Source organism: Phyllobates terribilis, unplaced genomic scaffold (genome assembly GCF_046119375.1).
Source record: "Phyllobates terribilis strain yellow unplaced genomic scaffold, ASM4611937v1 Scaffold_2__4_contigs__length_985480577, whole genome shotgun sequence".
Taxonomy (NCBI): Eukaryota; Metazoa; Chordata; class Amphibia; order Anura; family Dendrobatidae; genus Phyllobates; species Phyllobates terribilis.
In genome coordinates this window covers 692,148,526-692,161,775 of record NW_027362762.1, presented here as the reverse complement: position 1 = coordinate 692,161,775, position 13,250 = coordinate 692,148,526, and the positions used below count along the sequence as shown (strand labels likewise).

At 47.2% G+C, this 13,250-nt stretch overlaps 1 protein-coding gene across 4 annotated transcripts in view; it reads right to left on the bottom strand.

Moving 5' to 3' along the window:
* Positions 1 to 410: 410 nt before the first annotated feature.
* Positions 411 to 13,250, bottom strand: part of PIK3C2B (phosphatidylinositol-4-phosphate 3-kinase catalytic subunit type 2 beta) — a 168,600-nt gene continuing 155,760 nt past the window's right edge. For all 4 annotated transcript variants that reach the window (XM_073667035.1, XM_073667033.1, XM_073667032.1 and 1 more), the window contains 2 exons: positions 3,874 to 3,999; positions 411 to 2,044 (listed from right to left, as the gene is read on the bottom strand). In XM_073667035.1, the coding sequence (XP_073523136.1) occupies positions 1,856 to 2,044; positions 3,874 to 3,999 (315 nt within the window). In that variant the 3' untranslated portion in view covers positions 411 to 1,855. The remainder of the gene's footprint in view (positions 2,045 to 3,873; positions 4,000 to 13,250) is intronic.

Below are 13,250 nucleotides of genomic sequence, written 5' to 3'. Positions count from 1 at the left end.
CTGCGTTTTATGTATATTACCACTATTAGATAGGGAATAAATTCCTAATCACTGGTGATCCAAGTCCTGGGACCTCCATCTGATCCTGAGAACTGTGGCTCTGGAGAGCCCCGTGTAAATGGAGTGGCGGTTGACCATGCGCTCTGCGGAAAAAGCCGAGTACTGACTTAGTTGGCTTTTTGCACCTCTATAAGAATGAATGGAGCGGCAGTGAGCATGATCGCCCTCCGCTCCAGTCACGCCCCATTCTCACGATCAATGGAGGTCCCAGTGGTTGGACATCCAGCAATTGGGAAATTATCTCCAATGACATAGAGGATAAATTCCAAACTTGAGCATACCCCTTTAAAAGATTTACCAACAATAGACACATCACATAAAGTTGTATTTAGACATCAATACTGTGGAGCTCAGAATAATGTCATTTATTCAGCACATACACATTATCATAAACTTTGTATTAGTGGTCACAAATAGGCAGGGGCAGGTGAACCACTGCCCTATTGAACACAGCTCTCCTTGGGAAGCAATTTCTTAATTGTACAGGTGCACAGCATATGAGTGTCCAAATTCTCATCTTAAAACAATTACAGGTGCCACCTCCACTTTCAGCAATACCCGGGTTTCTTCATATTTTGGAGAGACTGTAGTACGAACATTTTACTGTATGGAGAAGTTTAAATGTTTTTTTGTTGTATGTGTCCATAATATTCTGCACATTCTTTCAAGTAAAAAAAAAAATTCAGTAAGAATATTATATAACAGTCAATAAAATTTCTTGGCATCCTATGAGTGCAATCACTGGCCTGTGCAAAGACATAACCACTATGGAGATCCCTCACATGGTCCCCTTGTTTCAAACTACACAATATTATTTTTACATGTACTTATATATACTGAAAAATCATGTTATTTTAATTCATACATCTAAAACAAAGGCAGTCTATTTGGGTGAGTAACTTGTTTTTCTTCAATGGGGTTCATTAAGGAGAACCTTAAAATCAGAGCAATGCAGGATTCAAGTGTTTTCCCAGATGTTATGATGAAAGAAACAAGATCTAAGGGTAATATACAATCTTCATCTTCAGGCCTTAAATAATAATTTACCAGAACTTCAAGCCCTTATACACAAACATTCTCTGGAATATGGATTCCACACTAGGTACAGTGGGCATTGGTCCTCTCATCTGTTAATTATTTGGATATATCATAACTGTTTTTACTTTTACAAGACTGCATTTTAGTTAGTTTTTGGAAATTGCTCTAGAGGAAAAGAACCAGTAGGAGACCTAGCTGTAGGAATAAAATAAATAAGAAGTGTAAAACAAGATACATACAACTCCAATGCAGCTGCATTAAAAAGGTGCTTAGATCTATCTGCACTTGTAAAATATCTACATTCTCCAGGATGCACAGGTCTAGGAGTTTCAGAGCAACTTCATGGACAGGTAGGCTTCTTCTAGCGCACATAGTCCAATATCATGGACAAATCCATTTATGTATACTAGCACCCATGTCCCAGCCCCACGCACCGGAAAAAAATAAAAAGAAACAGTAAATTTAAGCTAATTCTGTACTAGACTGCTTCCCTTGACACAAGGTAAACTTATTAAACATACTGTAATTTTTCCAGTCTTTGTCTGAAACCCTTCTCTAGAAGGAAGCCAGTAATTATTTGCAGTCTTTTGAATTCCCTTGGAAAGAAATATAATATATATTAATATCCGTTGTCAATTAAAATGAAAACTCCTTGAGCTCGTTTCTGGTTACAATAACCTTATAAACATAACAAGGCATTGAAGAGAGCAGTCGCCATACCGGTGACACACGCTATTGTTGAATTACTCAGTGTTGTTTAGTTAGCCATTTGGCTAGCAGAACCAAGCTTGAACCAGCAAATCTTCTCCTGACTGAGGTCTATATCTCTAAGTCGAATAGTGACTTCTCCAAGTAAAATATTTTCCCAAAATCCTTCTTCACTGAGCACAGTTAACCGGATCTCACGTTGCTGTAGATCTCCATTAGGAATCTTATCATACACCAACTGAAAAGAAAAAAAACATATAGATATTTTTCTGAATTTAAGATTTAAAAGGGGTGCTGTCCACTAGCTGCTTAATCAATTCAGGACCCCACTTACAATAAAATAATGGATACTCACTTCTCACACTGGGTGACACTATTGTGTCATGTGCCCGCTGCAGCCAGTTAACGGTCGCTGATTGGCTGCAGCTCATTGATATTCCTTCCGGGCGGACGTCTGCTCTGATGAAATATTAAAGGCTATGGCCAAACAGCGGCTGCTGATTGACTGCAACAGGCATGTGACAAAACAATGTCACTCTCCCGCAGGTAATAGCGGTGCTGACATTGCAGGAATGGTTCAGCTGCGTTAGAGGAGTATCTATTGTTTTTGGTATTGGTATTGATTAAAGGTGTTGTCTCACAAACAAAGTACATTGGAAGTACATTATCTTGGAATAATAAGTTAATTGGATGTGTTAAAAAATGTCCCTGTTCTGAGATAATCTTATAAATGTGCCCCTGCTGTGTGCTGTGTAATGGCTGTGTCTGACCATACAGGAACATGGTCTGATCATACCACATCTCCTGGGCAGGGGGAGAGAAAAAGAGTATACAGACATTACAGCATGGGATCGCTGATACAGCTTCCTGTGAGATAAAACATTTCTCTGCCTGTTTTTAAATGTTCCCCCCCCCCAGAAATAAGTTTCACATCCAACTGTGGAACTTTAACAAATTGGAATAAATGTAAGTGTACTTTGTTATCTGTAGATAGGGTGTATACTGGACGCCATTGCCAATGAAGGATTTCCTCAAACGCTGTTTAAAAAGATGCAGCTGCTGTTCTGTCTGTATCCTTCCCTTTTCTTCCTCCCCTGCCCAGGCGCGGTTGTATAATCAGACCATGTTCCTGTACGGTCAGACACAGCCATTACACAGTACACAGCAGGGGCACATTTATAACATTATCTCAGCACAGGAACATTTTGGTTTTGACTCCTCCATTTTTCGAAGATCTATTTATTAAAATGTACTTTATGGGCAACCGCTTTATCCAAGATTTAGGATCATCTATGCTAATATGACAATGAACTGATGAGAAATGCATAGTTAGGGAACCTGTCACGTGAAAAAACACTATTAACCTGCAGATATGGGCTTAATCTGCAGGTTAATAGCGCTCTGAACCTGCCCAGTGCTGGCACTTAGAACCCTGCTGTGTGGAGAAAATTAACTTTATTCTCCCCGGCAACGTTCAGGTTTCAGTCACCGCTTTGTGTATAGAGCGCAGCAGCTATAACTGCTTCCCCGGCACTGACTGACAGCCATCTCAGCATAAGGGCCGGCTGTCAGTCAGTGCAGAGGGCACGGTAACAGCCGCCACTCTCTATACACTGAGTGGTTACTGAACCCGCGTCGCTGACGCCCCCGTGACTGAAACCGGAACGCTGCAGGGCGGAATATAGTTCATTTTCTCCCAGCATCGGGGATATAAGTACCGGCGCTGGGCAGGTTCATCATGATATTAACCTGCAGATTAACCCCATATCTGCAGGTTAATCGTGTTTTTTCACGTAACAGGTTCCCAAGTGTCAAGTTTTATTGTATTATGTGAACTTATAAAAGTCATCTACACTTTTTATGTGAAAAATAAAACTGCTACGTAAGGAAAGCATGGATAACATTACAAACAGGAGAATTAAGTTTTCTGGGTAGATGTTTGTGACACCCATTACTGCTATCTTTAGGTTGAGTAACGGGACAATCGTTACAAGTCCAGTATTAACTTTTTACCAGCCTTGTTAACAGGAAATTACAGTTTAAAAGCTCATCCATGCAAATACGTACCATTTCATTATAGGTAGGGTTGCAGGTTTTCTTTGCCACTTTAGTTTTCCTCTTTGTTGTCTTTTGTGGATCCGGTAACAGGTAGATCTTCACATATGGATTTGGCTCATTGTTATCCTGCAGCGGCTGCTCAAGAACACACGAAAACAGTAAAAAAACAATGGTCGGATAAAACTGGCCTTGCTGCCATAGCAACCAATCACAGTTCAGCTTTGATTTAATTAAAGTGGTCTTCAAGCACATACAGTTCCTCTGCCTCCTGCTTACAGGAAGGAGGGATGGTCGGTGTGCTCCTGAAGATTGACAGATTAGGACCGCACCATGGCAGGGTCCTCCCCCAAGCAGCTAGCAGAGGCAAATGGGCGATGAGGAGTGGTTGGGCAAATTCTGGGTCATGGTTTATTTTTATTCATGTCACCTTTTTTTTTCTCTATTGCTCTTTCTAATTTGTTATTCATATTACAATTATAATTGTGATCTGGGAGAGGAGATAAATATGGTTTGGCCAGGTAGGTCTGAATCCTCTTCTTTTGGGAGCATTCCCCATTGTTTTAGGTTTGTCAAGAGCGCCTTGTTGATGTTTGGAGGGCTAGAAATTGGCTACCCTTGATGGATTGGGTGGAGCATGAAAGTTATATTTCACAGGACACATTTCTGCATTTATTTAATGGATGCTATGCCTTGAAAGCTTACTTGAGAAGCTTCATGGTGAGAAGGCTTCGTAGGGCTTTTTTGTCAGAAGACGACCAGCTAAGGGACTTTTTGCACCCCCTTTCGGACCAGAAAAGTCAGGCTACGTGGAAGTCCCCAATGGAGCTAAAAGATTTTCAATGACCAGAGCAGTCAGACTGCTCTGTTGTTGGTATGATTAATAACTATTATAAGCAGAGTGGTATTGCAGGTATTAGAAGAAACCAGGGAGAGCTAACACATGATCAAGAGATAATAAAAAGAACAATTTTAGGTGGTCTCATGTGGTCTTCAGGAGCGTACTCTGCCTCATGGCTTCCTGCTTGCCAGGGATTGACAGTTCAGGCCAGCTGAACTAGGTGAGGCAGCTTTGCCTCTGCAGCATGGGAGATCAGTAGGGAGATTGAGGCTGGATCCAGCCAGCTAACAACAGCACTTACAAGCTGTATAGGAAACCGCTTACAAGCACATGCTCCTTTGCCTAGGAGACCGACCACCTCTGAGGTGGGCAGTAAGCTAGACAACATGCTGTTGACTACACTGCTCAAAAAAATAAAGGAAACACTTAAACAACAGAATATAACTCCAAGTAAATCAAACTTCTGTGAAATCAAACTGTCCACTTAGGAAGCAACACTGATTGACAATCAATTTCACATGCTGTTGTGCAAATGGAATAGACAATAGATGGAAATTATTGGCAATTATCAAGACACCCTCAGTAAAGGAGTGGTTCTGCAGGTGGGGACCACAGACCACATCTCAGTACCAATGCTTTCTGGCTGATGTTTTGGTCACTTTTGAATGTTGGTTATGCTTTCACACTCGTGGTAGCATGAGACGGACTCTACAACCCAAAGAAGTTGCTCAGGTAGTGCAGCTCGCTCCTCCAGGATGGCACATCAATGCAAGCTGTGGCAAGAAGGTTTGCTGTGTCTGTCAGCGTAGTGTCCAGAGGCTGGAGGCGCTACCAGGAGACAGGCCAGCACACCAGGAGACGTGGAGGGGGCCATAGGAGGGCAACAACCCAGCAGCAGGACCACTACCTCCGCCTTTGTGCAAGGAGGAACAGGAGGAGCACTGCCAGAGCCCTGCAAAATGACCTCCGGCAGGCCACAAATGTGCATGTGTCTGCACAAACGGTTAGAAACCGACTCCATCAGGGTGGTATGAGGGCCCGACGGCCACTGATGTGGGCTGTGCTCCCAGCCCAACACCGCGCAGGACGCTTGGCATTTCTCACAGAACACCAGGATTGGCAAAGTCGCCACAGGCGTCCTGTGCTCTTCACAGATGAAAGCAGGTTCACACTGAGCACATGTGACAGACGTGACAGAGTCTGGAGATGCCGTAGAGAGTGATCTGCTGCCTGCAACATCCTTCATCATGACCGGTTTGGCAGTGGGTGAGTAATGGTGTGGGCTGGCATTTCTTTGGAGGGCCGCACAGCCCTCCATGTGCTCGTCAGAGGTAGCCTGACTGCCATTAGATACCGAGATGAGATCCTCAGACCCCTTGTGAGACCAGATGCTGGTGCGGTTGGCCCTGCGTTCCTCCTAATGCAGGACAATGCCAGACCTCATGTGGCTGGAGTGTGTCAGCAGTTCCTGCAAGATGAAGGCATTGAAGCTATGGACTGGCCCGCCCGTTCCCCAGACCTTAATCCGATTGAGCACATCTGGGACATCATGTCTCGCTCCATCCACCAACGTCACGTTGCACCACAGACTGTCCAGGAGTTGGCAGATGCTTTAGTCCAGGTCTGGTAAAAGATCCCACAGGAGACCATCTGCAACCTCATCAGGAGCATGCCCAGGCATTGTAGGGAGGTCATACAGGCATGTGGAGGCCACACACAATACTGAGCCTCATTTTGACTTGTTTTAAGGACATTACATCAAAGTTGGATCAGCCTGTAGTGTGTTTTTCCACTTTAATTTTGGGGGTGACTCCAAATCCAGGCCTCCATTGGTTAATAAATTTGATTTCCATTGATGATTTTTGTGTGATTTTGTTGTCAGCACATTCAACTTTGTACAGAATAAAGTATTCAATGAGAATATTTCATTCATTCAGATGTAGGATGTGTTATTTGAGTGTTCCCTTTATTTTTTTGAGCAGTGTATAATAATAAAAATCCCTCATTTCTTGAGAACAAAGAGGATTTTAAGTGGTTCTTTTTACAAGCACTTTGCAATTTTACCAATTAAATAAGATAAGACAGCTCCTTTAACTACCGAAAAAAAACGAAAGCTGCGCGGTGGTTTGTTGCTATAGGTAAGGAGGACATATTTTTGTATATTTACATATCAATACACAATCTCTAACATTTCATAACTATGCACATATACACAAGGTATGGTAAAGCAAAGCACTGAGATAACGACCTTCTCCTTTGTTTTAATATCTAGTTAATTGCAAACTGCTTTTAAAATTGTGCTCAGTTCTTTTAATAACCAGCATAAAATTATGTTTTGAGAAAAAAATCTTGCATCAACAACCATCATGAGCTGTCCTTTTTCGTTAGGTTTATATATTGCAATTTCATAAGGGGTTGTCCCATAAACAACATTTATAACTGCATGCTCCCTGGGAAAGCGACTGCTGGGATCCCCACCATTCACTAGAATCGAATCCCTGATGTACATGTGAGACCACCACTCCTATGGACACTAAATGGTTCTTGCGATTGTGGGGGTCCCAGCAGTAAACCCCAATGATTATATATTATTGTTTATAGAACAATCCCTTTAAAGAGGACCTTTCACAACATTTTTTTCTCTACTCTTTTGCCGGGATATTGGCTTTTCAAGTTTACGGTGCCCAATACGCAAATTTACCCTCCAACCAATGGGGAGTTAAAGACTCTTGTGTATGTTTACTTTGTTCCCTGTACAATGCTGTCCAATCATAAAAAGGCAGAGTCATAAAGGAGAAAAAAAGCAAGTGTCCAAAGAGAAGGTCAAAACGGCATTTTCAGCATGATCTGGTGAGACTTGATGTGTCTCATTTGACTACACTGAGAATTCCTCACCCTGTTGCTTGCTGTCATTCCAGCTCTGAGGCGTGAGCCGCAGAATGGGAGCTCTGGAGCAGTGAATATCAGCGCAGGAACAGGATTTGTCACATACAATGCTCTGTACCTACTTCAGCCAATCCGGGGCTACCAAAATTGCTGGTACTCGTTCGAGTTTGATCCGCCGAATCACCAATGGAAGTAAGGATACTGGCGGAAACACATAGATCAGCTCGAACTGGTCCCACGGGGCCACTAGAGCATCTACCGCCACAGCCTCTGGGTCCCTGTACCTGGACATGAATGTCAGAACCCTGGCGTTCAGCCTGGGATATGAATCGCAGAGATGGCCGAAACCCTGGACTCGGCCCAAACCAGGATCCGGGAGACCTCCATCATGAGTCTGGAACTCCTCGTCCCGCCCTGATGGTTGATATACGCGACAGCCGTCGCATTGTCCGACTGAATCCGGACCGGCAGACCGCTCAACAGGACCGTCCAATGTCGGAGGCAGAGAAAAATTGCTCTCAACTCCAGAACGTTGATCGGTAGAGACGACTCCTCTGACGACCAGACCCCCTGAACCCAGAGGTCGTTCCAAACCCCCCCCCAGCCAGTCAGACTGGCATTGGTGGAAATCACCGACCACTTTGGGAGAAGAAAGGATTTCCCCAGGGATAGAGTTTCTGGACGTAACCACCATCCAAGAGACTCTCGCACCCGGCGGGAGATAACGACAGAGTGATCCAGTGAAGTCGGCGAACGATCCCAACTGGTCAGAATTAGATTTTGGAGATCCCGGGAATGAAACTGTGCAAACGGTACGGCGTCCATTGCCGCCACCATCAGACCCAGAAGGTGCATGCATTCCCGAAGGGATATTGCCATCGCCGACCTCATAGCCTGGACATGGCGACGAAGGTTCGCTTGTTTGTCAGAAGGCAGGTACACCACTGCCCGTACTGTGTCGAAAAGCATCCCCAAGAACAGGATTGACTGTGTCTGTTCCAATGACGACTTCTTCCAATTGACCAGCCACCCGAAGTCCTCCAGGTGCTGAAGGGAGAGATCGCGAGCAGCCATCGCCTCCTCCGCTGTGGGCGACACAATCAACAGGTCGTCCAGGTAGGGCGGAACCGTAACTCCCTGTTTTCGAAGAAGCGCCATGAGTGGCGCCAGGATTTTTGTAAAAACCCTGGGTGCCGAGGCCAACCCGAAAGGTAGGGCCACAAACTGGTAATGGGCCTGACCTATGGCGAAACGCAGGAAGCGCTGGTGGGCCCTGCTGATAGGGATATGCAAATAAGGGTCGCGGATGTCGATCGACACCAAGAAATCGTACTGCGACAGAGCCGCTACGACCGAGCGGTGAGACTCCATGCGGAATTTTCGGGACATGAAGATTCAAATCTTTGAGATCTAGAATGGGGCGAAACTTGTCCTCCTTTTTGGGGACCACAAAAAGGTTGGAGTAAAACCCCCTTCCCCGGTCCTCTGGCGGAACCGGAACCACCACACCCTGCTGCAGAAGAGTGTCCACCTCCCGCAGCAGTGCTGCAGCCAGTTTGGGCTCGGACGAGGTGCGTGACTGACAAAACCTGTCCGGGGGACGAGAGTGAAACTCTATGAAATAGCCTGCCAACATAACCTGTGTCACCCAGGCGTCCGAAAAATGGGACGCCCAAATCGACCCGAATTGTAGCAGACGACCTCCGACCAGAGAGCCCTCGAGCGGATTCCTGGCGTCAGTCTGCCTTAGCGGGCTTTTTGTCAACCTCCCGTTTGTCCTGACGGAAATGTTGCTTCCAAGGAAGATGAGGGACGACTCGATCCCCAAGAAGGCTGACCGAACCGCCCCCAGGTCCGAAAGGACCGGCGACCACCACTGGCACTTGACCTGCCAGACGTGGAAGCTGCCGCCTTCCGCTGAGGCAAGGCAGCATCCTTAGCCTTGGCCTTAGCAATCAGCTCCGTGAGGTCCGAACCAAAAAGATGACCGCCTTTGTACGCTAGACTAAGCAAACCTTGTTTGGAAACTGCGTCTCCAGTCCACTGTTTAAGCCACAGTGCTCTCCTGACTGACGGCCGAAGACTGAGCCCTGGACAGAACGGAAGTAGTATCCAATACTGCATCCCTGCCATAACGTGTCGCCTCTTCCAACAGCTGGAAAAGCCTTTCCACTTCCGACAGTGGAGTTCCATCCTGCCATGCCGTCCGCAGCTGGTCTAACCACCGCAGAGAAGCCTCACCGGCCCACATGGCCCCCAAGGCTGCACGGAATCCATGACCCGCGGCCTCGTAGATGGACTTCGCCGCTAACTCCGTTGTTCTGTCCAGAGGTTCCTGAAGACTGGCCTTCCCTTTAACAGGAAGCAAGGAAGATTTGCTAAGCTGAGACAGAGGAACATCCACTTCAGGGGAGGGAACCCAATTAGCGATTGTCTCCGTGACGCAGGGATACAAGGCATCAAAAAACCGCATCCCCTGGAAGCGTTTATCCGGACACCGGCGTTCTTTCTCCACTGCCTCGTTAAGTTCATCATGCGCCGGCAATGTTGAACGAGCCCGACGCGGCTCCTGATACAGCCGGGCCGACTTGCCAGGCTTTGTCGGCTCTTCAGACAGCTGTAACGCTTCTCGCATGGCTCCAATAAGAGCATCCACGCGGCCCGAAAGCGTAGCAGATCGACTCTGCCGAACTTCATCCTCAGAATCGTAGACTTCACCAACCGAACTTGTTGGTGAATCCGAAGCCTCCGATGCACTGCGCGGAGGAGACAGTGCCACCACAGTCCTGCGGCGCTTCTTGCCTCGTGGTGTCGTTTGCGATTTAGCTGACACCCAATGACCCAGGAGGTTAGAAAGGCTGTCAATGGAGCGGGTGAGCGCCTCCACTTTAACACCACTAAGGGTCGAACTTGACGCCGCCGAAGACCCGGGTGTAACAGAAACGCTAGACCGATCCTGAAACGGATCGGGAGAGAAGTCCGCGCCCCCTGGACCCTGATCCGACATGCCTCCCACCTCAGATGCCAGCATGTTAGAATGAGTATAATAAACTAGGGTGTGTGAAAATTCCCTTTTTATTTTTTTTGGGCACTGAAGGGTTAAAACTCTCCCCTAGAGAGAGTTACCCCAGCCCTGCAGAGCAAAAGTTAACCTAACGAACTGGGGGGAAGCGCCCTTTGAACCAGAAGCTTGCACCCCCAGAAAGAGTTAACAGCTCTGTTGAGCAGACCCCCTCAGAAGGGGTTAATGCTGCTGACACACTAAACACCTCACTGCCTTAAGAGGTCAGGGAAGTGAGAGTGTCCAAACAAAAAGTGGTAGCGGCAAATAGCACCTTGCCTGCCTTAGCAGGTCAGCCAAGGTGCTTTACAATGGAGAGAACAAAAAAGGAAACTTCTGCCTTCAGGCAGAAGCGACTCACCAGTGCCGCGGTGACTGCTCCTTCTGAGCCTGTGTGGGCGGTGAACGGGAAGCAGAAAGCAGGAGGTGCACGTGGAGGGAAGCTGGAAGGAGGGAGAGGGGCGGAGAGCTCAGCGCGCGCTAAGCCAGGAGCTTCCTGTCATAACTACCATGACAGGAAGCCGACTGACGCGAGGCCCCGCCCCCCCGAGCTCACTCACAGAGCCCGAGCTCAGAGAGAAAGCGCGCGCTCTCCTGAAGGCTTCCTGTCCAAAAGTGATGGCAGGAAGCCAAGATAATAAAGCCACGCCCCCCGTTCCAATGGAGCCGCGCTCCTCCGTCCCTGCTCCCCAGCCCCCAGGGTCAGAGAATGCAGCGGTGATCCTCATACACCGTCTGCAAATACAGAAAAACAGAACATCACCACATGAAGTAACGGCGGCAGCCGCCGCTGAAGCACTCATACATAGAGCACTTACCCCACTGTGCGCCACAGGGACCCCCAGGGATGTGTGGCACTTGTGGCCCTAGCTCCCCCCACGGCGGAGCGCGCAGGGACCCCACAGGCGGTGTGCGTCTCCGCCAGGAAGCGCCCTATGTCCCCCGGGGCCGGCAGGTTACTTCGGGGACCTCCTTAAGGGGTACGCAGGTCTGCCAGGGGAGGCAGACCCCCTGAGACCTCTAGACCACGGGGGATCCAGGTCTCCATTGGTAAATTTAAAATAAAAAAACCTTCTGAGGAGCTGCCAAGGCAGCGACTATCCTCTGCGACCTCAAATTTCAGACTGGAGAACATGGGAGTAGGAGGAGCCTAAGTAGAGGGGCCGGTCGTCACTTTTTTTTAAATCTGAGGTGAACTATCCTGAGGGGCTCCGCCTACCCACTAGTAATGGATCTGTGTCTCCCTTCCTTCCCTTCTGCTGCTGAAAGTCTTTTATTCCAACTGGTTTGGATATTTAGTTCAGCGTCATGAAGGCGAGCAGGGGAGCTAGGCGGGGGGGGGGGGGAAGAGAGGTGGACGACTGCCGTTTCGCGTCTGATGGACGCTTCTATGGGTCCAATCTAAAAGTGACATGTATTCACTTCCTTTTATGGGTGGTAACATACAAAACGTCAGCAATATCTGTGAAGATCATGAAACATTATAAAAACATCATAACAAAACGGACATATCTAGCTTTTTGTTTAATCCCAAAGGACCTTGGGCATCAGTATCTAGGATCTTTTTTGAGAAATAATCTATTGTAATCTCCTCCCTGTGAGGGATACTTTATGTGTTCTATACCTGCAAAACGTAGAGTATTAGGCTATGTGCCCACGATGCAGAAATGAAGCAGAAAATTTCTGCAGCATTTCTGCATCTCCCTGGCAGAAAAAACGCATGCAGATTGTGCATGCGTTTTTCCTGCAGAATACATGCGGATCCACATGCGGATTCACATGCGTTTCCGCATGCAGATTGACAAGCGCTTTCCAGGCGATAGCATCACTTGGAAAGTGCTTGACAACTAGGTCACACTGTATAAATCCATGCAAACAGCATGGATTTATATAGTGTGACCGTAAAAATTAAAATAAATAAAGCTATACTCACCCCCGAGGCCCCGGCGTGGCTGCAGCGCTGCTTCCTGGCTGGTTCCCGGCTGCCGGCATATCACGAGACAGAGCGGTGAAGGGCCTGCGGTCACATGACTGTGACGTCACCGAAGGTCCTTCAGCGCTGCTGGCATTCAGAGAGAAGCCGCCGGACAGGTGAATATAACTTTATTTGTTATTTTATTCTTTTTTTACAGGTACAATGGTACCCAGGTCTGGATGAGAGTCTCCTCTCCTCCAGAACTGGGTACCATCCGCACATAGAGACGCATAGAAGCCGCTTGTAAAAATGTACAGTCGCAGTTTCTGTGCGTTTCAATGCAAGTCAATGGCGGGAGTTCCGCTGCGCTTCCACAAAATTAAATGACATGCTGCGGATTTTTGTACGCAGCATAAACGCTGCGGAAAAATCCGCAGCATGTGCATAGAACATGCGGAATCCCCTTGGGGACCATGGGGTGCGGATTACCTAGCGTTTAACAAGCGTTTACGCTGCGGAAAATCCGCAGCAAAAACGCTTGTAATCCGCAACGTGGGCACCCAGCCTTAGGATTAGCATTGAAGACATCATGTATATGTTTAATAATAATATGTCAGCTGCCGGCCTTTGATCTCCTGAATGGCAGGTGGTGTGTATAGCAGTGCAGAGGGCCCCTGCGCTCCGAT